Source organism: Panthera pardus, unplaced genomic scaffold (assembly GCF_024362965.1).
Source record: "Panthera pardus isolate Hobbes unplaced genomic scaffold, ASM2436296v1 HiC_scaffold_20, whole genome shotgun sequence".
In the NCBI taxonomy this organism is placed as follows: Eukaryota; Metazoa; Chordata; class Mammalia; order Carnivora; family Felidae; genus Panthera; species Panthera pardus.
Genome location: NW_026526766.1, coordinates 56,946,665 through 56,972,054, shown reverse-complemented (window position 1 = coordinate 56,972,054; position 25,390 = coordinate 56,946,665). Strand labels below are relative to the sequence as shown.

The following is a 25,390-nucleotide window of genomic DNA, read 5'->3' as shown; positions in this document are numbered from 1 at the left end:
TACTTTGCCACAATTAACAAAAAGAGTTAATGTGGTACAAGGTTATCCTATGAGTTACACTTTTTTGTTAGAATCTACTCCCCCCATCCCACTCTCATTCCCACATCAGCCATCTCTTTCAGAGCCATGTTGATATCTGGCCATTCAAAATAATATGCTTATTTTGCATGACAGACTCATTTGACAGGTACTATAATATCATATGCCAATGTCTGAGTGGTTGTTTTCTGGGTAACCCAAACACTGATCAATCTCTACAGAGCCTGCCCTTACCCTAACATGCCATGAGTTGTCTCAGTCAAGAGACTTTTAATAGAGTGCTCAGTCATTGTGTATGAGTAACAGAAGAAAAGGGTGAGTTATTGTCCTAAGTGTGCAGAGAGAAAATTAGAACACATAAGCCTGCCCATGAAGTAGGGGTGCCAGATTTAGCAAATAAAAATACAGGACACGTTGTTGTTTATCTGAAATTCAAATTTAACTTGGCATCTTGTATTTTATCTGGCAACATGCTTAAGTACTGAAAGTTGAAGAGAAAATAAGTCAAATAATCCAGAGTGTTCTGGGCTCACTGAGGTCTTACTTAACAGGGAGCCTAAACAGGAAAAAGTAAAAAAAAGCTCCTTAAAATGTATTGGATACCCCTCTCCCCCACTCCAAAAATAAAAAAAGTATTGGTCTCCAGACACAATGCCTATGCTTAATCCAACTCAGAAGCCCCTCCCTGCTTTGGGTTTCTATGGTCCAAGACTTACTTTATAAAGATAGATCAGAGGATGGGAAAAAAAGAAAGTGAAAAAGGATAAATCAAAGCTAGAAATGGGTGAGAACATACTCAGCTTCCTGTTAGGCCTGGCCTCAAAAAGGGACTCAGCGTAAAAAAAAAACAGAGGAAACTGGATTGTGACCTGGCTCAACGTGGAATAGAAACAATGGTGGTAGGTGTCCTGTGGTCATAGGAGCACAGTTAACAGAATACCTGGGATAGTGGTGGGCTCTCTCTTCCTTCCCCAAAGCCATAACACTGCCTCCTAAAAAACTCGAATCACTATTTTTACTGACTAATACCCTGAGCCCCAGTTACAATAAATGCCCGTACTGGTCAGGCAAGTACTTCTCGGCTTAACAACTCCTACAGCTTCCCAGCCATTTTTCCATCACTCTGCAAAATCATCTACTTCCTCACAGAACCTAGGTCAAAACTGAGGTCTTTGAACCCTGTCTTACCTTCAGGAATCTCAATCTGTTCAGGTTATCTTCCTAAGAATCAACAAAAACAGGTTTCAGGCTGTTCTTTGAGAATGCCATCTTTAAAAGACTCACATTCTCATCTATTACTACTGACCCTGTTCACATAGTGGTAATCCCTGCCTGACTCTGGCCTACCAAGATATAAAAGGCCCATATGGCCTCATCATACTACAGTAGAATTTAGGAATCTTTGATATCTATCACACTAGGCCTGCCTGGGATGTCTACCACTACGGTCCCTGAGAAGTGTGAGTGGGCTTACCCAGGAGCTAAAGGGTAAAATCAACAAGGTCCTTCATTCCTCAACCTGTCCTGAAGCACCAGCTGACTACACTGAGTCAGCTTTAAAGGCTGTGGCTGGTCTCCAGAATTTTTCCCCAGAGGGAGTAGTTAGTCGCTAGGGCAAGAGGAGCAGGTCACTTGGGCAAAGCTCTTTCAAGTTTATCTGGGCACCTCTAAGGTACTTACCAATAAGAATTTCTGCAGCTCCCAGCCCTCATTTATATATATATATATATATATATATATATATATATTTGTAAATAGAACATGAGTGGAAAACAGATGATACATAGAAGGTCCTACCAGAATGAAATTAGATTCATGAATTCAAAGACTGAATATATTCAGTTTTAGGCTCCTGATATGAGCATCACAAGTAATCCCCCAGATGCTCTTCCTTTCCACCCCACCCCCCTTTCATATAACTGGAGACACCTTTCCCACCAAACCACTCTGCCTCACACCCTCTGCATTGGGCTCATTCATTCATTTATACACCCATCAAATATTTAACTGAGCTGATAACATGTGCCAGGCACTGTGCTTGGCGCTGGGGATACAAATGAATACTGTATCGTCTTTGCCTCCAGGATTGTCCCGAGCCAGCCCTGAGCACGGGATCACCGTGCCCTTCACAGCAGGTAAGTGCGGTGTCAGGGGACTGGCAAAACGTCAGGCCAAACATTTTCTAAGGTGAGAGTGACAAAAAGATCCTATTCTAGTTCAGGAAGATGACAACTTGGGAGCCAGGGGGCCAACGGGGCGGAGGGCACCGAGGACCCTCTGGGACTGGCTATGCGGAGGCCCGGGCTACAGTCCTGGGGTCGGGTGCTCGGCGGCCGAGATGCGGGTACAACGATGACAGCCGGGCGCGAGTCAGCTGAGGGGTGTCACCGAAGGGGCAGTTTGAGGAGACGGTTGGGGTGGATCTGGGGTGACGCCCAAAGGGATGTTTGGTCTTTGGGGCTTGAGGCTTCAGTGGATGGTAGAGGTGAAGTGTCAGGAGGAAGGAAGGTGGGAGTGGACCGGCAGGGTGGGGATGAAGAGCCACGGAGAAGGGCTGAGGGGTAGGGCGGCGGCACAGAGAGCTTTCCCCTAAGGGATTGTTTGGAACGTGAGGGCAATGGGTCTTCCGGACCCCGCCAGCCCCCAAAGAAACGTCCCTACCTCGTTTCTCTTCTCAGCGTGATCCTACGGTGCCCGCGGCGTTGGTGGAGGCTGCGGCGCGGCCGGCGGCGTCTCGCGCCCCTCTGGGGTCGCGTTGCAGCTGGGACAGGCCGGCGTCCCCCTCCTCTCCAGACGGGTTGGTAATGTCCGGTTCCCCCTGCAGCCGCGGCGCCGATGGTCCAATCTGGGTTGCCCTCATGCCGCCCCTCCGGACGGCGCGTTGGTTCGGTCCTTCGGGCCCGCGGTGTTTGGCCCACCTCCCCCGCTTCTCGCTGTGATGGGTGCAGCGAGTCACGCGCAGAGCTTTCCCGCGAGGGGAGCGGCGAGGCTTCCGCTGTGGCCCCGCCTTCTGCGGCCCGCGCCCCGCCCCTTCGGGGCGGTGCGCGGCGAGGCGCGCCTCGAGTCTTCGGGAACCCAGGTGACCCTGGGCGTGGGCCTAATGGCTTCGAAGACAGGTGTATCTGCGCACCCACTTTCGCCTAAAGCAGCAAGTCTCAACCCTGACACCTCGGTAGACCTTCTTAGGGAAAACGGAAAATGAAAACAGAGCAACAAAACCAAGGCCTGACCTCGGCGGAGACGGCTGAATCAGGATCATTGGGATGGGAGTGTAGTGGTGGTTGGGAGGCCCCAGGCTGTGATATTTTTAAAAGTACCCCATGCGTCACCAGGTTAAGAATCTTGGTAAAACCTGGAACTGTCAAAGACTCTCTCCTTTGACCCAAACTTTAGGATCCTCTGAGTTCTCTGCTGGACTAGGCCTGACCTTGGGCTTCCCCATAGAATCCAGTTTGAACAAGAATCTTCCTAAGTCAGTTTAGTTAGAATCCCCCACCTTTGGTATCTGACCACCCTTTGTATCTTACCACCCTGGTCTGCCTTCAAGCAAGAATTCTGTTGAGACCCTTTAGCAAGAATTCCCCTTACCCCTGATGTATCCTCTTAGCAATTGCTATCTATAGTCTGAATGTTTGTGTCTCTCAAATTCACACATGGAAATATCTCCGAAGGTGATGGCTCTAGTAGGCTGGGGCCTTTGAGAAGTGGTTGCAACGTGAAGGTGGCACCCACATGAATTGAATGAGTGCTCTTATGGAAGAGGTCTCTTAGAGCTCCCTAGCCCAATCCTCTAGGTGAGGATACAAGGGGAAGTCTGCTGCCCAGAAGGGAGCCCCTCACCCAACCAAGCTGCCACTCTGATCTCTGATTTCTAGCCTCCAGAACTGTGAGAAGTAAATTTGTTGTTTATAAGCTACAGAGTCCGTGGTATTTCATTATAGCTGCCTGCACAGACTAAGACGGTAATTTTCTATCCACTGACCCCTATACTGCTACTTGGCTAGAAAATCCCCCCTGTTCTTGTTGGTGTCTGAGTTGAGCTCAATCTCTCCCCCATTTGCAAAATCCCATTTCAATGGTCCCCATACCTGTTGTGATGCCCTTTAAGGTCTGCCTTACCATCTTTAACAAGTGTCATGAATAACTTTTTTCTTTAAGAGAACTCATGCTCTTCCTGTTCCTCATGGAAGGCAGGATGTATGTGGGACATTGAGGATCCTGTTGTCTCTTCCTGACAAAGGTCAGTGGGGGATGGGGTGGGAGGTGGGCAGGTGGTCATTCAGCAAATAATATAAATTCCCTGGGTTCCATGCTTCGTGAAAGTTAGAGACTGAGACCATATGCATTCACAGGGTTGTTGGCTCACAGTCAAGGAAGCAGATAAATGTCATGCTGTGTAATACATCCTCAGGCTTCACAGAAGTGGTGTGAACGGAGTTTTGAAGAATGAATGGTAAAGGGTGTGGGGGAATCAGCATGTCCAAAAGAACACAGGGGCAAAACAACTGATATGCTTAAGGTGTGGGGTATAATGGAGAGAGCACAGCAGATACAGTCAGGGGCTTTTGAAGAGCTTCCTATGATATACTAAAGAGTTGGGACTCATTCTGTAAACAGTGGAGAGACACTGAAGGGCTTTATGCAGTGGGAGGAATGACAAATCAAATTTGAATTTCAGAAATAAAATTCTGGGGGGGGGGGGCGGTGATGTGGAGAAGGCTAGGGAGATTGATGAAAAGTTGTATGCTTGTACAGTTAGGTGGTCCAGGGTAGAGACTTAATCCAAACTAGGCCAAACAGAATCCCTTCCCTGAGAATTTGGAATTGGGGGAGAACTATACCCTTATTCATAGTTGGACTCACAATGGAAACTGAGATCTGTGACCATCTTTTACTTGCCAAATGGCCTGAGTAGCAAAGAAAAGCAGTTTGCTGAGAAGGATCAATCTGTTTCAAAGAAAGGAGCCAAGTGTAGACACAAAGAGGTTCCTGGGGGGCTTTCCAGCAGTGTGTTCCACTTTGGAGGCTCAGCTCGACTTCTACCCTGGGTTCATGGCACATCTTTCTATCATTTCATATAGTCTCATTTTTGTCTTCAATAAACAAAGATTACTTCCTGTTATTTGTGTTATGAGCTAATTTTTGAAAAGGTAAAATCATGAGTCTTATACAAATATAAAATAAACACGTATTAAACTCACTAATTAGTGAGGGAGCTAATAAGAAACTAAAACCGGTTCAGATGAGGATTTGACTTTTATAAGTGTATATTTTCTACCAGACAAAATTAATTTGCATCATCAGGAACAAGAATCGTTTGCATTGTCATGGATAGAAACATTTTGCATTATTACCAGTATTCAAACAGATTTGCACTTTCAAATTTCACTCTAGTAAGAGCATGGATATTGAGTTACAGGAAAGTAAAGAGACCAATTGAGACTCTGTAGTAATTATAATGAGAAGTGAGAGGATCTGAATTAGGGCAGTGGCTGAGGAGTTAGATAAAAGGAGATAGATTTAAGAGAGATTTAGAATATAGAATCAATAGGACTTAATGCTTAATTAAATGTGTTGTTGGGGGAGCCTGGGTGGCTCAGTCAGTTGAGGTTCCGACTCTTAATTTCTGCTCAGGTCATGATCCCAGAGTCCTGGGATGGAGCCAGGCATCAAGCTCTGAACTGAGCATGGAGCCTGCTTTTAAGATTCTCTCTCTCTCTGTCTCTCCTCTTTCTCCCTCCCTTTGCCCCTCTCCTCCCGCTGGTGCCCACTAAAATAAAAATAAGTAAATATAAATAAATAAATAAATAAATAAATAAATAAATAAATAAATAAATAAATAAAATGTGTTGTTGGAGGCAGGGCGTAAAGTTGATCAAATGACTATGATGACTCCCAGGGTCCTCCAATGCTGAGTCTTCTCTAAACCTCTGAACGTATCTTGGATATGTATCTTGGAGCTAGAATTGCAGGGAAATGTTGGGGCTAAGAATTGTGCCCTTGGGGTACCTGGGTGGCACAGTCGGTTAGGCTTCCAACTCTAGATCTTGGCTCAGGTCATGATCTTGTGGTTCATGAGTTTGAGCCCTGTGTTGTGCTCTGCAACTAATGGTGTGGAGCCTGCTTGGGAGCCTGCCTCTCCTTCTCTCTGTCCCTTCCCTTCTTGTGCTCTCTAAACAAACCAACGAACAAACATAAAAATGTTTTTAAAGAATTGCTCCCTTGTTTCTCTTCTCCTGGCAGTGGTAAATAAATTATTTTTCCTGCAAGTTCCTAAAGAAAAGGTGCAGGGTGAGCCAGATGGTTCTGTGACCTTGCCCTGTTCCTAAAAGGCTGTAGATGAGGAAAAAGTCTAAACTTGGCCTATATAAACTGGAATTGCCTCTGGGTTTTTGCTATTGGCAAAAACAGGGAAAAAGATGTCCTTATGGAACCCAACTTCAGAAAGCCCCTCATGGGGTTCTTTCCTGCAATGAAATAATATCTTTGTTTCTCTTTGGACATCTGCTTATGCTTTTGCTACAGGCTAAGTATCTTGGCTCACTTACCTTCATACAGCAAATCATGGCCACTTTAAAATGGAGGCCCCACTTCCCGAAACTGTTCTTATCACTGACTTAGTTTCCCAGAGTTCTAATTCTAATTTCTAGAGAGAGAGAAGCTATAGTGAGTTATAGATCCACTCTTGGCCAGTTGTGGCTAGGGGTAGTGGAGTCAACTGGCACCACACATGACCACCCAAATTCACCCCTTCACCAGGGGCTGTGTGGGGAGAGTCAGTAATCCATGAATTTCGTATCCTGCTTTTCAGAGAAGAAGCCATTGGGTAAATCCATAGGATCATTTGACAAACCAGTGCTTGCATCTTTGGTAGTCAACCCATGTTGTCCTTTGAGTCTACCTTCAAAATATATCCTCTAATCATCTACTTATTTCTCCACTGCTTCTATCCTCATCCAAGCCACCACCATGCCATGCCTAGACAACTGTAATTGCCTACTAGTCTCCCTGATGTCACTTTTGCATCCCTATTGTCCAGAGAGTGGCCTGAACAATCTTCCAAACTGGCTTTAAAGCTCTCCACTGTTTCCCATCATATCTATCAAAACACCCTTCTCTTTGTGCATCATGTTTTGTCTACATTGGCGTCTTTTTCCTACACACAAAGATAGCTCCTATCTTAGGGACTTTTAACTAGCTATTTACTCTGCTTATAATGTCTTTCCACTATATTTTTGCAAGGCTAGATCTTTCTAGTCATTTATGTCTCATTTCACATGCCACTTCTTCAGAAAGGCCTTTTATGACTACTAAATACAAAGTAGCTCTCCCTTCCTTCTCACAGTCCCTCACTATTAAAGTATCTTCATAGCACTTATTATCTGAATGATCTTGTTTACTTTGTTATTGTTTCCCTTAATAGAATGTAAGATCCATGATAGTAGAAACCTTTTTGATTTTTGGCTTTCACTGTATCTCTACATTGAGAACAGTGCCCAGATCATAGTAGATGCTCAGTAAATACTTGTACATGTGGATGAATGTGATGAAGAGAGAGAGAGAGAGAGAGAGAGAGAGAGAGAGAGAGAGAGAAATTGGAACCTTGAAAGGATGGGATTTGTGGGATAGGGATGACTATAAAACCATTTTATTTTGTCTTCCACTCTTTAAACCCACTCCATAAGACTGTACACTTCATGAATTTTCTGGTCATTTTCAGGTAGCAACCAGTACTTGTCACTGCTTCACTTTATATATATAACTTCACTTTATATATATAGCTTCACTGCTATAATTAAAATAGCCAGACTAATAAAATAATTCTTTAAACTTCAAACTTTAAAATTATGGCTTTTCCTATCTCTCAGCTTGGCCCTACTATAAATGCCCATGTTTAGTGGGAAAAGGGGGTGAGGATTAGTAGATGTCTATCTTTTCTCCCTTGCTTAGCTTGCTAGCACTGTCAGAGTTTGAGCAGGGTGGAAAGAGATGAGGAAGGTTCTTACTGGGCTAATACTACCACAAACTAGTTTTAGTGCTTGACAAGTATCTAAAGCTGACTCTCAAGGAGCCCTTTTGTAGGTTTTTCGGTGACACCCTCTCTGTTGATTGAGCTATTTCTCCTATACCTAGTTACTTTAATATGGGTGAATTCAGCTCTAGTTGGTCACTTACAACTCCTTTAGAAATCTCTATGAATTAAAAAAAAAACTTTACTTAAGTTTACTTTACATACAATAAATTTGCATATTTTAAGTGTACAGTTTGATGAGTTCTGACAAATATATACACCCAGGTAAATACTTCCAAAATCAAGATATAGAAAATTTACCTCATGTCCCTTCACAGGCAGTCAAACCCTCAGGCAACCTTTTATCTAATTAGAAATATCTAACCATTTGACAACAGATCTATTGCTTCCTTCTGCTGACATCTCAACTTTTCAGATCCTGTCTCTCTGACAGGATAAAGAAACCCTAATTAGGTCTGTTACATGGCCCATATGTGGTCTATGGGGAGTACCCATGCATCCCTTTGTCCTGAAAAATAATGGGGGCATAGGCCAGTCTCACCAGCCACCTCTTTTTGCTCTTCCATAAAAAAGGTAGCTAATTGTTCTCCTGCTTTTTAGATTTTCCAGGTATGAGTTAGGTATGAGTTCTCTGTAACCCCAAACACATTAATCATATCAATTTCTCCAAAGAATTTCCTTAAAACCCTCTCAACTTGAACTGAACTTGGGATGGGACTCAAAGTCCATTAGTAATTCTCTCTAAAGATCCCTTATCAATGTCTAAATTTCTGGCCTTTTTCTCAAGGTGGGTGAGGTGATTAAAAGTTGCACACTTATTTTTCATACCCCCCTTTCCAAGTCTTGCATGATCATCTCACCCTTCAGTTTGGAACGTGGCATGTACTGTCTTGGATCCTCAGCAGAGACTGAGACTCAAATCTCCCAAGATGCACATAAACCACCAGGAGAGGATGCTGATTCTTCAGGAGCTTTGGGGGATACTATAGGTCCAAATTGTATTCTTACAAATGCCTTATAAGGGAGACCATGTGTGACTATGTTTCATAAAAAGAGACCTCTAAAGTATAACTGAACACTACATACCAAAGGATAAGATTTATTTTGAAAGGACAGGGTAAGAGGCAAGTTTAGGACAAATAAAAGGTAGTAGATTTAATTTACTCATTCACTGAAAAACATTAATAATCTAAGTGCCAGTACTGAATACCAAAATGAAACAGAGTTCTTGTCCTCAAGGAGATCATCATGGCCTAGCAGAAAAGACAGATAAGTAAATCATAATTAAAAGAGGCATGTGAGTGATAATACATTCAAATCTTGAGAACTGAAAATAAGAGAAATATACAAGGTGGTCTAATATAAGGAAGGTCTGGTCCAAGGAAGAGGCACCCAAATCAGAATAGGAGGTTGGGTGTCAGTGAAGGCTCCCAGAGGAAGTGACCCAAAGCTGAGAGTGAAGAGCAGATAGACATTAGCTAGACAAAGGAGGGAGGTGTATTCTAAGAGGAGAGAATACAAAGAGCCAAAACATAGAGGCTTCTGAAGACAATGGAACCTTTGAGGAATTACAAATAGTTTGATATGGCAGAAATGAGAATAGGGGTGCCTGGGCGGCTCAGTCGGTTGAGCGTCCAACTTCCGCTCAGGTCATGGTCTCACAGTTTGTGGGTTCGGGCCCCATGTGGGGCTCTGCGCTGACAATTCAGAGCCTGGTGCCTGCTTCAGATTCTATGTCTCCCCCTCTCTCTCTGCCCCTCCCCCGTTCGTGCTGTCTCTCTCAAAAATAAACATTTAAAAAACTTTTTAAAAATGAGAGCATATGCAGCAGAAATTGGTGATGAAGCTAGAGAGGTAGGCAGCACCCAGGTAGGAAAGCTATGATGAGTCATTAAAGGTTTTTAAACCAGCAAATGACATGATCTGATTTGTATTTTAAGAGGTCATTCTCTGTGGTATAGATAATGGATTGGAAACAAGCAGAATCAGAGGCAGGGAGACCAGAGAGGCAGATGTTGCCGTAATCTAGGCAAGAAATGATGACAGCAATGGGACTGGGGAGGATAGTAAGGGACAGATTTGAAGACATTTCTAAGAGTAAATGGAACTTGGTAACAGAATGGATTGGATTAGAAGAATGAAAGGGAGGAGTCCAGAAAGACTTTGAGGTTTCTGGTTTGAGTTAGTGGGTGGTGATGCTGTTCGGGGAAAGAAGAAAAACAGGCAGAGAAGCAGATTTCAATATCCTTTCATTTCATTTGTTCATTAATTCAATAGACCTTTACTAAAGGCCTATTATATGCTTTGAATAACAAGTGAATCAATGATTACAATGTCCTGTGATAAGTGTCACTGAAAGAGGTATACACAGGAGAGCAATTAAATAAATAGGAAGGGTATGTAAGTCACACAGAGGAATTAGGGGAAGCTCTTGGAGGAGACTGCCTAATCTAATCTTCCAAAAAAAAAATCGGGAAATTCACAAAACATACAATTCACCATTTTAAACTATACAATTCAGGGGGCATTTAGTATATTCACAATGTTGTTTGACTACCACCTCTATCTACTTTCAACTGTTCTGAGATTTGAAGGGTGACTAGGAGTTTGTTGGATGAAGAAGAGGGTGAGGGAAAGCATTTTAGGATATGAGAATAGCATGTTTGATGACATGAAGACCAGAAGTGGCATGGCTAGTGTGAATGCACATGGGGGAGTAGTGTAAGACAAGGCTAGAGAGGGCCCAAAAATAAAATGTCCCAATTTTAGCTTTATCCAGAAGATATGGAAAGCCACTAAAAGGTACAAACCTGGGGTCTGACATGACCAAGTTTGCTGTTTATAAAGACTACTCTGGAAGTAGTACTGGTGATGCTTTAGACAAGGGGAAAACCAGGAACATGAGTTGGGAGATTTTATGCAGTAATCCAGATGAGAGGTGATCAAAGTTTGAACAAGGGCAACGGTGGTAAAAATGGAGGGAACTGAAAACAAGACACAATAAAGATGCAGAATTTACATTACCTGATGACTTGTAAGACATCAGACTAGAGGAAGAGTATAGGATGATTTCCATCATACTGTCTTGGGTGACTGTGATGAGGGTGATGAAATTCTGGGGTAAAGTTCTGGGGCAAAATAATTAATATATGTTGGTGGACTGAGTGTGAATTTCCTAAGATTCAACTAAATGAAGGATTTCAGAATCAGTTTAATAAATGGATCTGGATCTAAGAGAAAGAGCTGGTAAATGAAGTCATGCATCTGGATGAAGTCACTCAGGAAAGATACTGAGAAAGATGTGCAGAGAACCTGGTACTGAACTTTAGGAACCAATATTTAAGGTGTATAAAGGGGAAAAAGCTATATGGTTAAAGGATGTGGTCATACTGAGGTATGAAGTGAAATGGAGCTGAAAAAGGAGAGAAAGTGGGTGGGGAGGGAAATATTAAACTAATTTGAAGGGGGAGGGTGGTGGGGACCTGCGGGCCAATGATATTGCTTGGACTATGTTATTGTCACTGGGGTCCAACAGATCATACAAATCTCTCCACTCCAAATTAAGCAATTTATTACTCCATAAACTTCTCAGAAACAATTTCCCAAGTACATACAATTTCTTCTCTAAGTAATTTTATGGAATGAAGACATGTGTTCATCAATTATGACTTATATCCCCTCAAGGCAGGAACCACCTCTTTTTTTTTTTTTTTTTTTTTTTTTATCCAGAAACTCCTTCAGCTTCTTATGACCAGCTTTTCATAACTGCCTCCTTTTGCTACCCAGGGCCAGCAAAAAGATTCACCCTGAATTCCCCAGATAAACCTGAGAAGGGTGCCTGGATGGGATATGTTTGTGTGGGACCCTGGAAGGTTTATGGTTACTCTGGGTATGGAAAACAGAGCCCAAAGTAAGATTCTTAAGTCATATTTTCTCTTCCCTTTCCTATATTGCATCTCTTCACCCAGTACTTTCATATTTTCTTGTCTGGATTAAAACTTGGAAGGGTTGGTGGAAGGGAGGCCTGACATTGCTTTTTCTTGAAATGCTGCAACTCTGACAGATATCTGGGGGCTCTTTCTTTACCTTTCCTTGCCTTACCTGGACACAGCCTTCTAGGGAATGAAGCCCCTGGAATGAGAGCTAAAGGGCAGGTTTATGCTGGTTTCCCCAGGGCTCAAATCCATCCTTATTAAGTTGTATGAATACAAGAGAGGAAGAGTAATGACTGATTCCTTTGAGATTTCCCTATGGATCTCTACTTTTTAAAAAGAAAGCTGTTTTTCTTGGATACCCTAGACCTCAATATCTTGCCAGAAGTGATGAGGGCCCCAAAGCCTTGCTTGTGCGAGAATGCATAGGCAGAATGTCGACAGCTTGCATATTTCAGTTTGGTCCGGGTTGGGGGTGGCAGTGGAAGTTTCGTGGAAAGATGAATTCTGTCCATAATCTATAGCCAGAACATGAAGGACAGTGTTTTTATCCACAGAGGCAAAGGCAAAGAGGGCCATGAATTATATCTGGGTAGATTCCTTGATCTACTCACCTTGTCCACGTTGACAGGCCAGAATAGTGGTTTGAGAAATTGGTACCCAATCACAGGCAAAATACAGAGGATCACGCTGAGGACAATACTCAGCCACATTTGTGGCAGGTTCAGAGTGTTCCTGGCCACACCTGTAAACAATGAGCCAGGAGGGGGAAAGGCTTAACCAGAGTCTAGACGAAGGGGGCTGTCAGCCAGAACTTAGATAACTCTCCAACCCAAAGAAGGAAGTTATTGGTTTGGAGACCATTTAGTCTCCTAATAACATAAATGCAAAAGAATTCGAGTGAGGTGCTTTTCTACAGGCAAAGTCACTGTGAATTCACATGCCTCTGTCTCCCTCTAAAGGCTGGGCAGGCCAGGAAAGATGGGGGTAGGTTACAGGAATCCTAGAACATTGGCCTAGACACAAAAATGGGATGCAGGGTTTTGGAGGGGGGAAAATGAGTGGCTTGATGACAGATGAGAGCCAGCCACATCTAATATCTACCCTCTCTATATTTTGCTCCCATCAAAGTAGAGATGAGAGATAGGAAAATTAATGTGGGAGACAATAAGGCAGTATGCCACAGTAGAAAGGATGTTGGACTGGGAACCAGGAGAGCTAGATTTGAATAATTTTTAAAAACCTGCAGTCTCTAAAATGGTGCTAATAATTCTTGCTCTTTGTACCTCATAGGATGCTTACAAAAATCAAGTTAGATAAGAAATTTGAAAATATCTCAGAAAATCTAATAGGGTAAAATATTCCCCCAGCTAGATTTTGCGTCCTTTTAGGGCAGAGACCATGTCTTATTCATATCTATATCCACAGAACCTAGCACATAGTAATATGTGCTCAGTGAACATTTATTAAACAAATGTATTTGAGTCACACTCCTCAACCCTACCCCCAACCTCCTTGCCACATACTGGGTGGGCATAGCCTTACCTAGGAATTGGAAGACGTTGGGGAACATTAAGCACAAGCCATCACTGTACAGGAAGAATAAGATGCAAAAGTAGAAACCCAGGCTACCCCAGGTGAAGATGTGGCTTATCATTGTCCAGTAGGTTGTCTCCAAGGCAATCTGAAAAGCACCCTCTTATGTGCAATACTCTACAATCTGGGGCATATCGGCCACCTCCCTTCTCCAGTCCCGTAATGGAGGATGATCCCTTCCCACCTTCCCTCCCTCCTTCTTCTTTCCCTTTCTTCCAGACAGGCTCCCCACCCAATCCCCTCCCTACCACCCCCCACCCCCCAACACTGGCCACACCTGCATTGTGACCACCCAGAGCAAGGAGGTCTGCACTATCAGGGAGAAGGACTGGTAGTCGGAGATTTCTTTCCCATCACTGCGCACTGAGTTGTAAATGGTCCCCATAGGGATAAAGAACAGGATGAAGGAACTGTAGATCCCATGCACTAAACACTTCACAAATTCCTTCTTGTTGAAATAGAGGTTGTGCTGGCCTGGCTCATACAGCTCTGGGAAGCGTAGACTCCATGTTTCATTCACGTCCTGGAAGCACCAGAGGGTAAGGAGGAAGGCTCAGGGTCTCACCATAGAAGGTCCCATCTCCATCAGAGTAGAAGCTTCTCCCCCTCACTGAGTCTGCTGCCAGGCTGCCTAGGAGCTTTCTCATGGATTACTTGAGAAGTGGAACCAGAGAACAGAGCAGTGACCACAGACCCTTCGTGAAGTCCCATACTCTAGGCAAGGATCTAGGTAGTTAAAGAAAGCTAAGAGAAGTTCAAGTTGGTGGTAAGGACCTGGAAGCAGTTAGGATTGCAGAGTTAAGGGGGTAATTAGGGTTGGGGTAGCTGGAAGGGAGGACAGGAGCTTGGGATGGGGGGCAGTTGGGACATGAGTCCCCAGTTTTAAGTGATCCCTTAGTTGAATATTTTTTATCAAGAGCCAGTAAAAGGAGAGGGGGAAGCCAGTGGGGACCAGTTAGTCCCATGGAGGTGTCCATGTTCTGTGATGCTCCTCCCATTCCTATAGCGACTGGTGAACTCAGGTGACAGGATTCTATATATGGACGCCATTGGATCTTCTTCATCTCGAGACTAAATCTGAAACTTTGAATAACAAAGCTTGGGGCTTGTTTTTGAGAGGTTTTGGGTCCCTAGAATTAGCCAGATTAGTTGAAGCTAGATAGGACACAACTCATCCCTCTAGTTGCTCTGAGGCTAGCAGCTACTTCATGGAGAATTTTCCTTCCTACCCTGATGGAGACCAGGAACCATGATCCCATGATGTCCTCTTTTGGCTATTTTATTCCTCTTTGGAGGCTTCTATTCTATTCATTGTGCCCAAGACTGGAGGTTGGGGTAGAAAAGGAGGGAGAGGTATGGTACCAGGACCCCCAATGCCCAGGAAATTTCTGACAGGGATAGATGGTATCCCATAGGCTGACTCCCTAGGACTCAAAATATCATACCCACATTCCCATCCATGGCCTTTAGGACTCTCACCTAGGCCACCTTGCATTGGCTTATCTTATTATCTCTATATGGGTCTCTCCTTTCTTGAAGCCCCTTGCTTTACCTAGTCCTGCCCTAATAACTCTATATCCTTTCACTACTGTTATGCACACTCAATTTACTATAAGACACAATTTCCATGTATCTCTATAAAGATAAAATTGAACACAGGAAAACTTGGATTTATAAAACTAATGATTATTTCTGGGGAGAAGGATTCTTTATCTTATGATACCTCTTCAGGTGATAAGTTCCCTTCCTTGCCCTAGAAATTACATTTATAATTGACTTTGTAGAACTCAGCTCTTTTTGTCCTCCCCACTCTTGGGAATATTCCTCAAGGGCCTAGGGGCTTTATCCCTGACTAAGAGGCTTGCTGCTGGTCTTACCTGGTCAAACAGACTCAAGCCCAGGACAGGGAGGGAGGTGTAGACAAGGTTGTAGAAAGTGATAAACCAGGTATCATAAACAGTCTAGAAGAATACCAAGGAGATTTCTTAGATTCCTCTCTTTTCCAAAATCCCAGCTCTACCTCCCAGGTTCAAGAGAGCCCCATTTGCCCCCCAACTACCTAGCACTATACTAACCTAAAGCAGGATTTGGATTTCGGAAATCTGACAGAGAAGGGTGACCCCAATCTCTATTTGGTCATACTCTATTTAGAACCCTGGGTCTCAGGCTGGACAAGGCCATATCAAGTTTGGTTGTGGCCAACCCTACAAGGTTAATTGGATCAACCCTACTGCCATGACCTGAACGATCCATGCCTGCACAGAAAAGATCCCAAGTGCCTGCTAGGGAATGCTAGCTGGATCCCTGCACTCTCAGGCATATAAGCCTCTGGCGTCTTTTTATCTGATTTATGGCATTCAGTAGCTTCTATTACACTGGACACTTTCTAACACTAGCAAGTAGAATAGTCCAATGATCCTCCCCCAGCTGGGTGCTCCATCCTGGGGCCTAGAGAGGGCTCCTTTACTAGCCACAAGAGGTCAGCAAAACACATACATACACACACACCTCTCAGAAACTAGAATGGCTTTGCTAGACACTGGGGGTATACAAGTCTACTACTTTCAGCTGACCAGTCTGTTTCCCTCAGAGCCCAAGGTAACAAAGGTGCTAGCGATCTCCCAAGATAATCATTCCTGAGGTTACTTTTCTTGGGAATCCTTGAGAACCCTGAAAAACTTCTCATAGGAAAATGGATTCCTTGTAGAACATAAATATCCAGGTGTCACTTTTCCCCACTATTATGGGGGAGATTTAATACTCAAATGTGAAATTAATTCATTAGAGCAACAACAATTCATGTCTGGGGCAGGGAAAAGGGGGATCGTGGTGGGGAAGTAGAAGTAAAGGGAAGCTGTGTTTTGAAGTATGGCTACAGGTAAACCCCATAGTCACCCTGTCTGGCAAGTCTTTGAGGCTTAGCCTGTTCCATAAAGATTACTTTGGATGATTAAAAAAAAAACCCTCCAAGATCCAAGCATTTCCCCATATTATCTATGTTTGGAAACTATGTCTCCATGTAAGGTCAACGTTGAAAATATCTTACAGGAGAGTTTTGAAGGTGAAGTCCAAGTCAGAGCTAAGCCAGAAAAGTTAGGGTATGGAAATATAAGTTTAAGTGTTAAGGTTAGTAGATGGGATCACCATGGATAAGGAACTTTATGGATGGATGGCAGCATATCATACATTGGTCTCCAGACAAGAAAAAGGGTCTGAGCTGGCTAAAGTGGAGGGTGAGTAGAGAAGACCCAGCTGACCAGAGTGGGGAATACCACCTGACCTCCTACCTGTGCAGAGAACCCGCTGAAGAAGGCATACCAGAAATGCACCAGGGTGAAAGCAAAATTTTTGTAAAAGAAGTAGCTGAGAAACTTGCACATGCGATTATAGGACCAGCGGCCATGGACCAAGAGTAGACGCTGAAGATAGTGGAACTGGGAGAAGGCATAGTCGCTGTTGAGCATGGCCTGCATTCCCTCCTGGCCGCTGATGCCAACCCCAATGTGGGCAGCTGCAAAGAAATCCCAGAAGCTTCTCAGCCACAGAGCTTGTCAGTTGGGCTACCAGCCTGGGAAGTGTAAAAGAAAGTCTGAGATCATGTTGTACAAATCCCTTATTTTACATTTGGAAAACACTGTTAGGCCCAGCTCAAAATGGCACTTAGTGGAGCCTTTTTCTCTTGAGTGGATTGCCCTTTTCCTTTAGTGGATTGTCAGAAAATAGCTCTTTCATCTACACTTTGTTTTGGATGCTGCCACTCAAGAATGCCTGGCATGGCTAGTACTAGAAAGCTCTCCTGGATGGTCTTTGTACCTCCTACAGCCATCTGGGCTCTTTCCTGCTGTCCAGATGCTGAGGTAAAAATTTCTTGTTATCAATAAAAACCACACTCAGATATCACCTCACGCCAGTCAGAGTGGCCAAAATGAACAAATCAGGAGACTATAGATACTGGAGAGGATGTGGAGAAACGGGAACCCTCTTGCACTGTTGGTGGGAATGCAAACTGGTGCAGCCACTTTGGAAAAGTGTGGAGGTTCCTCAAAAAATTAAAAATAAACCTACCCTATGACCCAGCAGTAGCACTGCTAGGAATTTACCCAAGGGATACAGGAGTACTGATGCACAGGGGTACTTGTACCCCAATGTTTATAGCAGCACTCTCAACAATAGCCTAATTGTGGAAAAAGCCTAAATGTCCATCGACTGATGAATGGTTAAAGAAATTGTGGCTTATATACACAATGGAGTACTATGTGGCAATGAGAAAGAATGAAATATGGCCCTTTGTAGCAACATGGATGGAACTGGAGAGTGTTATGCTAAGTGAAATAAGCCATACAGAGAAAGACAGATACCATATGGTTTCACTCTTATGTGGATCCTGAGAAACTTAACAGAAACCCATGGGGGAGGGGAAGGAAAAAAAAAAAGAGGTTAGAGTGGGAGAGAGCCAAAGCATAAGAGACTTAAAAACTGAGAATAAACTGAGGGTTGATGGGGGGTGGGAGGGAAGGGAGGGTAGGTGATGGGCATTGAAGAGGGCATCTTTTGGGATGAGCACTGGGTGTTGTATGGAAACCAATTTGACAATAAATTTCATATATTAAAAAAACATTTCTTATCACTTAAAGCCATTTACATCAGTTGAAGATGCAGCATGGATGTCAATCTAACATAATATTTAATTACCTAAGTTTATTTAAGGAGCTAAAATCCACCTGTTAGGAGGAAATAATGATGTACATACTTTGTTAGTGAGTAGCAAATTCTTTAGGAGGCTTAATATGACTTTTTCTGGATAAAACAAGGATTAGGATTGATGGAAAATGAGACTGAAGTGCCTAAAAATTTTAATTAGTCTACTTAGTGTAGGGTAAATTCACTGATCTTCTGGTATATACCTACTGTATTGCTTAATGGAATAATTGAAACCTCTAAGGCCCTAAAAATCAGAGGAGTTCTAGAAAGTGGGGAAGAGCACAAGAATACTTTCTAGTATTAAAGCCGAGGCTAGAATGTCTGCTAGTGTTTCCTGGATGGGGAGAGATTGGACTAGAGGATCTCTAGGTGTTGTCCATATCTCAGAGAACCACAAGTTGCTGGAAGCCAACAACATTCAGCTGAAATTAAAACCAGTTTCAGTCGTTTGCTTTTATTGGTCCAAGGCCTCAGTAAGTCTGCTATTCTTCTTCAGCCAGGGGAGTCAGAGCAAGTTCTTGCAAACACTGCTTCAGGGAAGAAAAAATCCCTGCATTGTGCCTCACAGCTAATTCCTCGGTTGGGCAGTCCTGTCTTCTGCCTAACATTGCTCAGGCCTACAGCCTTCAAAAACAGAACAGATTGTGACTCCTGCCCAGGGGTTCTTCATGTAGCCTTTGATGCCATCTTGGAAAGATGGTGTGGTAGTTGCACAACCTGTTGTTCTGTGAATATATGCGTATGTTCTTGTGGGAACCATGTGTATTTGTGTGTGTATGTGTGTGTGTAAGTGCATGAATCTGAATGTTTGTGCATGTCTGCATATGGACTGATATATGCATGTGTAAATAAGTGGGAGCGTAGGTATAGAGGAGGATGAATGAAGTTGCAAAACATTATAAATGTACAATACATATGATATGCAGGACTGTGAACCAAGAACACAGTTCCACCGAGGTCAGTTTTGTCCCTGGAGGAAGGAAAGGGCAAGCCCATGGTTGAAGGTTACTGCCCCCAACCCTCACATGCCTTTGATCATGCTGACATCATTGGCCCCATCCCCGATGGCCAGTGTCACCACCTTCTTGTACCTCTTCACCATCTCTACCACCTGGGCCTTCTGAAGGGGTGTCATCCGGCAGCAGATAACTCCCTTGCACATGCACGCTGTTCGCACCAGCTCCAACTCCAGGTTCCCTTCCAGAGCATAGGCCTGCAGCATCAGAACAAACCCACATTTCAGGTTACCCAAAAAGGCTCTCAGGACAGGACCTTTCTAGGCTCTTCCCCATCTCCATACTCTCCTGTATTACTTAGGTTAGGCATAGAGGCTCCCAGGTGCTCTATTCCCAAGGGAGACAAGTGCCCAAGTCAGTTCTAGGCATCCTCACAACTGACACAGCCTCCAATTGGAAACCAGTCAGCCCAGTTGACTGGGCTATAAGGCCAAGTGACATTTTTGGAGGACTTGTTTCTGTTTGCTTCCCCCTTGCCCCTAAATGACAGGTCACATCAGTGGTGAAGAATTTGGATAAGGAAGGAATATGCCCTTAGCTTCTCTTTCCTTATTATTCCTGCCTGGAGAAGGATAGGGAAAGGTGTCTATCAGGAAAGGGCATCAAAAGAGAGGGGGGAAAAGGGTGACTCATGAAACAGAGAAGTGGTCTTGAAATTTCCCTGAAGTGGGCTGGACCTAGGAGAAGAGTTCTTTGGGAGAACAGAACAGAGTTGTAGCTCTGTGTTGCCCACCAGACTGCAGCCATTGATGATCAAGCCATAGTTGCCATTGGGCACCTCCTCAGGTATTCTGAGCATTTGGGGCTTCGAGGTGAGGTAAATGTTTACTGGGTCTGATTCCAGTAGAGACTCAGGTTTCATCTTGTCCCTGGCTGACCTGAAAGCCAAGAATACTGGTTAATGTCTGACTGGAAGCCCCAGAGTTAGGAAGGAAAAAGTGTCCCAGAATGAAAGTGGGTAATGTGGATAGAGCCTCTATAAAGCAATAGCCAGAACCTCAGACTTGACTGCCTCCTGAGACCTGCCATTGCCTTAGGTCCTTGACCATCTACACACCACACACCACACTTCTCCAACCTCAGAACTCCAACTCCTTGAGCTGTAATGCTTCTTCACAAAATCACATAAAATATTTTAGGTTTTTTTGTTTTCCCCTTCTCCATTTCTTCTTTGTTCCTTCTGGAGTGTGGGGGTCATACTAAATGAACTGTGGCAGTTCTCCCATCTATCTGTACCTGAGTTCTTGCAGAACAGTCTCATTATTCTTGCCTTCCACGATAAACATCCCATCCATTTCTTCCTCAAATATGTTACAGGCATAGGCAATGTTCACAGCAGTCTCTACAGGGAAGGGTGAACACAGGTCACATTTTGTCTGTGACAGGGTCTTTACAAAAGTGTACACATACGTAGGCTCTAACAGTGGGCAACAGAACCCATTTGTTCATGTTTGCCATGGATGCAGTCAAAGTGTATTTTTCATGAGTCACTGGAGACCATATTCAAACACACAGGAGACTGTTTACCTAGTACAGACTTCTGAATAATTTATCAATAATTAGGATCATTCTGGCTTAGCCTTTCTTTTTTTCTCATTTTTTAATGTGGAATGCTTCATGAATTCGCCATCCTTGTGCAGGGGCCATGCTAACCTTCTCTGTATCATTCCAATTTTAGCGTATGTGCTGCTGAAGCAAGCACCATTCTGGCTTAGTCTTTCAACAGATCTTTCCCTCATTTCTTAAAACAATTCCAAAGCGTATACACTTCTCCAAATAGTCAGGATGTACATCCCTGTGCCTGTGTTTATGCTAGATTTTATGGGGACTGGGATGTTTTGGTTGTGGTCTTTTCTTTACATCAAGAAATCTGGAATTTGGAATAAATTCATACTAAGGAAAAAAATTTTCCAAAAAATAAATCCTGAACCCTGACTGCAAGTGATATCAAAATTCAGAGGAGAGATTGGAATTGTTATAGAAACTTTCCTGGAAAAAGACTTTGAGGGATGAGTAAGACTTACTTAGGTGAAGAAAAAAACATTTCAAATGGGAAAACAACTCAAACAGAGGCTCTAGAATAGGAATTTGATTGTTTGGGACATACTAAAAATGATGGTCACTTCAAGTTGCAGTATATGTAAGTAGCAAGAAATTATCCAGATCTTGAAGGCCAGACAGTAGAGTCTGACTTTACCATGAGGAGTTCCTAACGGTATCTGATCAGAGGAATAACATATAAAAGTAGTATATCTCAGTGAGATTAAACTGATCGTATGTAGGCTGTACTGAAATTAATAAGGACAAGAGACAGAAATCAGTTCAGAAGTTTTTGCAGAAGTTCAGAAGTACAGCAAACAGGGAACAAAGGCTGAATTAAGGTGGTCGCACAGTCAAGGGGATCTTCAGAAGATACGGTGGGACATGGTGAGAGAATGAATCTTTGGGACAACAGAGAGGGTGCAGTCAAAGATAACTCCAAAGTTTTTAGCTTGTGGGTTTCTGGATGACAGGGATCATGTCTGATTGAATCATCTCTGTTTCCTCAATGCTTAATACAGCATCCGGCATAAAGTATACTCTTAACAAACTATGTGCAAGACTGGGAGTAAAGATGTCCTGTAAGGACTTGGCCTGGGTTATAAGGTAATTATGAAATAAATGGCTAAGACAAAAAAAATACAAAATAATATAAAGAAATGGCTAAGGTGGGTAAGGAAGAGGATTGGTCAGGTCAGGACCTCCCCTTTACCTTGCTTATCTCCAGTTAAGACCCACATTTTAATTTGGGCTTTGTTCAGGGTGGCGACTGTCTCAGGTACTCCATCCTGCAGCTTGTCTTCAATGGCTGTGGCCCCTAACAGCTTTGAACAGAGATAGCAGTGAGTGAGGAAAAAGGAGAGCATCACAGCATTTACCTCTACCCAACAACTCAACTGGCACCTCATCACATTCTTATTAAGTTGTCTCTGTCCTGGTATGAGGATCCAGATAGCATAAAATTCAGCACACTCTGCTTCTCAACAGATTCAGCTTTTCAAACACATAAATCAAATTTAAAAACAGAATATTAGGGATCAAAGAGGGAAAAGACTTGCCCAAGTCATACATGAAGCTGTGTGCCACTTCTAAACCATCTGTTTTCTCAACACACTTTCCGTTCTCTCTTGCTTCACAGCATACTTCCTGGCTTGCAGGGTTGGCCATAGGGCTGGGCACCGGGACTCAGTCTGAGGAACTGACAGATGGACAAACTACTGGCTGATTTCTGCTAGGCCTCCAGAAGGACAGAGTAGAGGTACTAACCTAAGAACTGATTATGGAAGGAGATTTGTAAGCTTTGGGATCTCTGTGTTTTCTCATTTGGTATCAATAGTTTCTCTTTTTATAGCAGAGCCAACCTGTATCATTCTGGTAAAAAATACTTTGGGATCACCCTTAACTTCTCTTTCTTTCATATTATAATCTAATCCATTAGCAAATCCTGTTGGCCCTACCTTTTAAAAAATGTACAAAATTCGACCACTCCTCACCACTTCCACTACTTCTATCTAGTCCAAGCTATCATCATCTCTCACCTGTACTATTCCAGCTACCTTCTAATTGGTCTCCCTTGGTCTATGATTGCTCCCCTATAATATAATCTCAACACAGCAGTCAGAGTGATTGTTTTGAAAGCTATCGCATCACTTCATTGGTTGAACTCTTCAATGGCTTTCCATATCTCATTATAAGTCCTTACACTGGCTTATGAGGGCACTCTACTACTTCCCTGTCTCACGTCCTTTTATTCTCTCCTCCTCACTTAAACTATACCAGCCAGACTAAGTGCACCTTGCTGTTCAACTAACAAGTTAGGCCTGCTCCTATTTCAGGGCTTTCACTCATTCCATTCCCTCTGTCTGGAAAGCTAATCCCCCAGAGATCTGCTTGGCTTGCCACCTTCTTCACGTCTCTGCTCAGACTAAACAACCTATTTAAAATAGCAACTATGTCTTGCCCTCTCCAAGACATACATGCATATGCTGATACTCCCTAGCTTTATTTTCTCCAACAGCACTTTCATTATCTGACATACTACATATGTCACTTTTTTGTCTGTTTTGTCTGCCACTACATGCTCAGGGCTTAAAACAATGCCTGACACATAGGAGGCACTTAATAAGTATGTTGAATGAGTGAATGAATGAATGAATATTTTGTCTTGATTATTCCATCAATTAGTTGTGGATTATCTAATTTGTGCATTATTCAGATCCTCATTTCTCCCAGATTACTTAGTTTCTGTGAGCAGCTTTGGGAGAAGATAAAATTTATAACTAGTGTTTTCCCCCTATTATTTACAGGGGGAAAGATTTAGGACATCCTGAATCAGCTTGGATTCCAGTATCCTGTATCTAGAGAAGCTCGAACCTATTGATCTGCTGGAAGCCACTCTCAGAGATCTTGCTCACTCTGCTGACTGCCACCCCCAATTCTGCCCCCAATATGTCCCTGGCTTCCTCACACCAACCATCAAATCTTTTTCAATCTCTTCATAGACACTTGACATTTTATGTTCCCGATTCTCCAAAGACAGGCAGGCTTCACTGTGCTTCTTGCTCCAGGCCTGGAAGAATGAGTTATCCAGTTCTCGGTAGGCCACCATCAGGGTGCGGAGGCCTTCAATGGCAAAATCCTGGAAGACATGTGTGTGCACTGAATAGGCCTGGACTGGGTTAGGGCTGAGTTTAGAGAGTGGCAGACTGACCCCATTGGCCCATCTGACTGCAAAATAGGGCTTAATAGTTAGTACCATAGTGCTAGTACCTAGCCTAACCAGAAAACAACTGTTGAGCTTTCTCAGCAAAATGTCCTAAAGACATTTCTTTCTGGGGCCAGAAAGAAAGAAAGAAAGAAAGAAAGAAAGAAAGAAAGAAAGAAAGAACTTCTGAAATGTAGAAAATTCTTTTACCTGTAGTTAATTTGCTGTGTGACCCTGGGAAAAATGAAGCCTTCTAGATTTATTTGTTGTAAAATTGGGATAATAATTCACTGCTTACAGAGAAGATAATGATGTCTATAATATGAGAATGGAGTAATAAAGTGAAAAGGAGTTGTTATAAAAAAATAATCAAAGGAGTTACTGTTTTTCACAAGCATACATTCATTTTATTTCCCTGTTTTCCTGCCTTCCTTCAAGCATCCAATGGGTACCTCAAAAGCATACACGCTTGTGTATTTGTCTACAGCTGACTAGCTCAGTTGATTAACCACAGCCAGCAGTGTTAATGAGGCCACTGATGAAATGCTCTCTGGCTGAGTTAGCATCTTTTTGCTCCATGGCCACTGATATATCCTAACTAACCATGGCTAACTATCTTGCAAAGTATACTCTTGGTCATAAGGAGGTGTGGGTGAAGAGTATGGGTAGTTTAGGGCAGAACTCATATCCAACTAAGGATGGGTTTGAAGCAGATTTTTTGGGTGGCTCAGTCAGTTAAGCATCTGACTTTGGCTCAGGTCATGATCTCATGGTTCATGAGTTTGAGCCCCACATCGGGCTCTCGGCTGTCAGCACAGAGTCTGCTTCAGATCCTGTGTCTCCCTCTCTCTCTGCCCCTTCCTTGTTCGCAGGTACATGCTCTCTCTCTCTCTCAAAAAGAAACAAACATTTTAAAAAAGCAGACTTTATGTACTGAGAATTGCACATGAATAACAATTTTACACGATCGCTGTTATGAGTTTCAAAATAATTCACTTTGGCATTATAAGAGCAAAGAGAGAAAGAATTTATCATCCTGATATTCTGCTCTTACTTCTGAATGTTTAACATTAGCTGTCAGGTGAAATTAACAGAAGACAATATATGTATGGAATGCCATCTCTAAAACCACTGTACTGTGAGCAGATGAAACTATGAAAAAGAAGCCTGAGAGATCTCAGAGACTTTCTTAAGAAGGAAGAGATATGGCAGAAACTGATCTTGCATAGGATACTGAAGGAGGTCTTATAAGCTTAACAATACACTGACAGATTCTTAATCCATTTGATAACAATATAGCAGATTGCGTTAAAGTTCTTTCTTACTTACC

General features: G+C 43.1%; 2 protein-coding genes, 1 long non-coding RNA gene and 1 other non-coding gene across 6 annotated transcripts in view; 1 reads left to right on the top strand and 3 right to left on the bottom strand.

Annotated features, from left to right (window-relative positions):
* RUSC2 (RUN and SH3 domain containing 2) overlaps positions 1-3,014 on the bottom strand; it is a 65,985-nt gene extending 62,971 nt beyond the window's left edge. Inside the window, exon 1 of the mRNA XM_019454579.2 lies at positions 2,701-3,014. The gene's annotated coding sequence lies outside the window, so the exon portion shown is untranslated. The remainder of the gene's footprint in view (positions 1-2,700) is intronic.
* On the top strand, positions 1,638-23,840 carry LOC109270179 (uncharacterized). Of its 3 annotated transcripts, none has more exons than XR_008424247.1 (5): positions 1,638-1,711; positions 2,124-2,174; positions 4,198-4,283; positions 22,495-22,614; positions 23,663-23,840. It is a non-coding gene; the product is annotated as an uncharacterized LOC109270179 (long non-coding RNA). The 3 variants fall into 3 exon arrangements; XR_008424246.1 differs by lacking the exon at positions 1,638-1,711 and adding an exon at positions 21,878-21,962 and having other exon boundaries at positions 1,774-2,174; XR_008424245.1 differs by lacking the exon at positions 1,638-1,711 and having other exon boundaries at positions 1,774-2,174.
* Positions 11,783-25,390, bottom strand: part of LOC109270178 (phospholipid-transporting ATPase FetA-like) — a 99,798-nt gene continuing 86,190 nt past the window's right edge. The window contains exons 19-29 of the mRNA XM_053908084.1: positions 23,830-23,994; positions 22,069-22,180; positions 20,553-20,658; positions 20,050-20,194; positions 19,330-19,513; positions 16,887-17,110; positions 15,477-15,560; positions 13,877-14,122; positions 13,549-13,687; positions 12,618-12,748; positions 11,783-12,521 (exon numbers count right to left, since the gene is read on the bottom strand). Of these exons, the coding sequence (XP_053764059.1) occupies positions 12,330-12,521; positions 12,618-12,748; positions 13,549-13,687; positions 13,877-14,122; positions 15,477-15,560; positions 16,887-17,110; positions 19,330-19,513; positions 20,050-20,194; positions 20,553-20,658; positions 22,069-22,180; positions 23,830-23,994 (1,728 nt within the window). The 3' untranslated portion in view covers positions 11,783-12,329. The remainder of the gene's footprint in view (positions 12,522-12,617; positions 12,749-13,548; positions 13,688-13,876; positions 14,123-15,476; positions 15,561-16,886; positions 17,111-19,329; positions 19,514-20,049; positions 20,195-20,552; positions 20,659-22,068; positions 22,181-23,829; positions 23,995-25,390) is intronic.
* On the bottom strand, positions 20,916-21,018 carry LOC128778778 (U6 spliceosomal RNA). Its single transcript, XR_008424490.1, has one exon. It is a non-coding gene; the product is annotated as a U6 spliceosomal RNA (small nuclear RNA).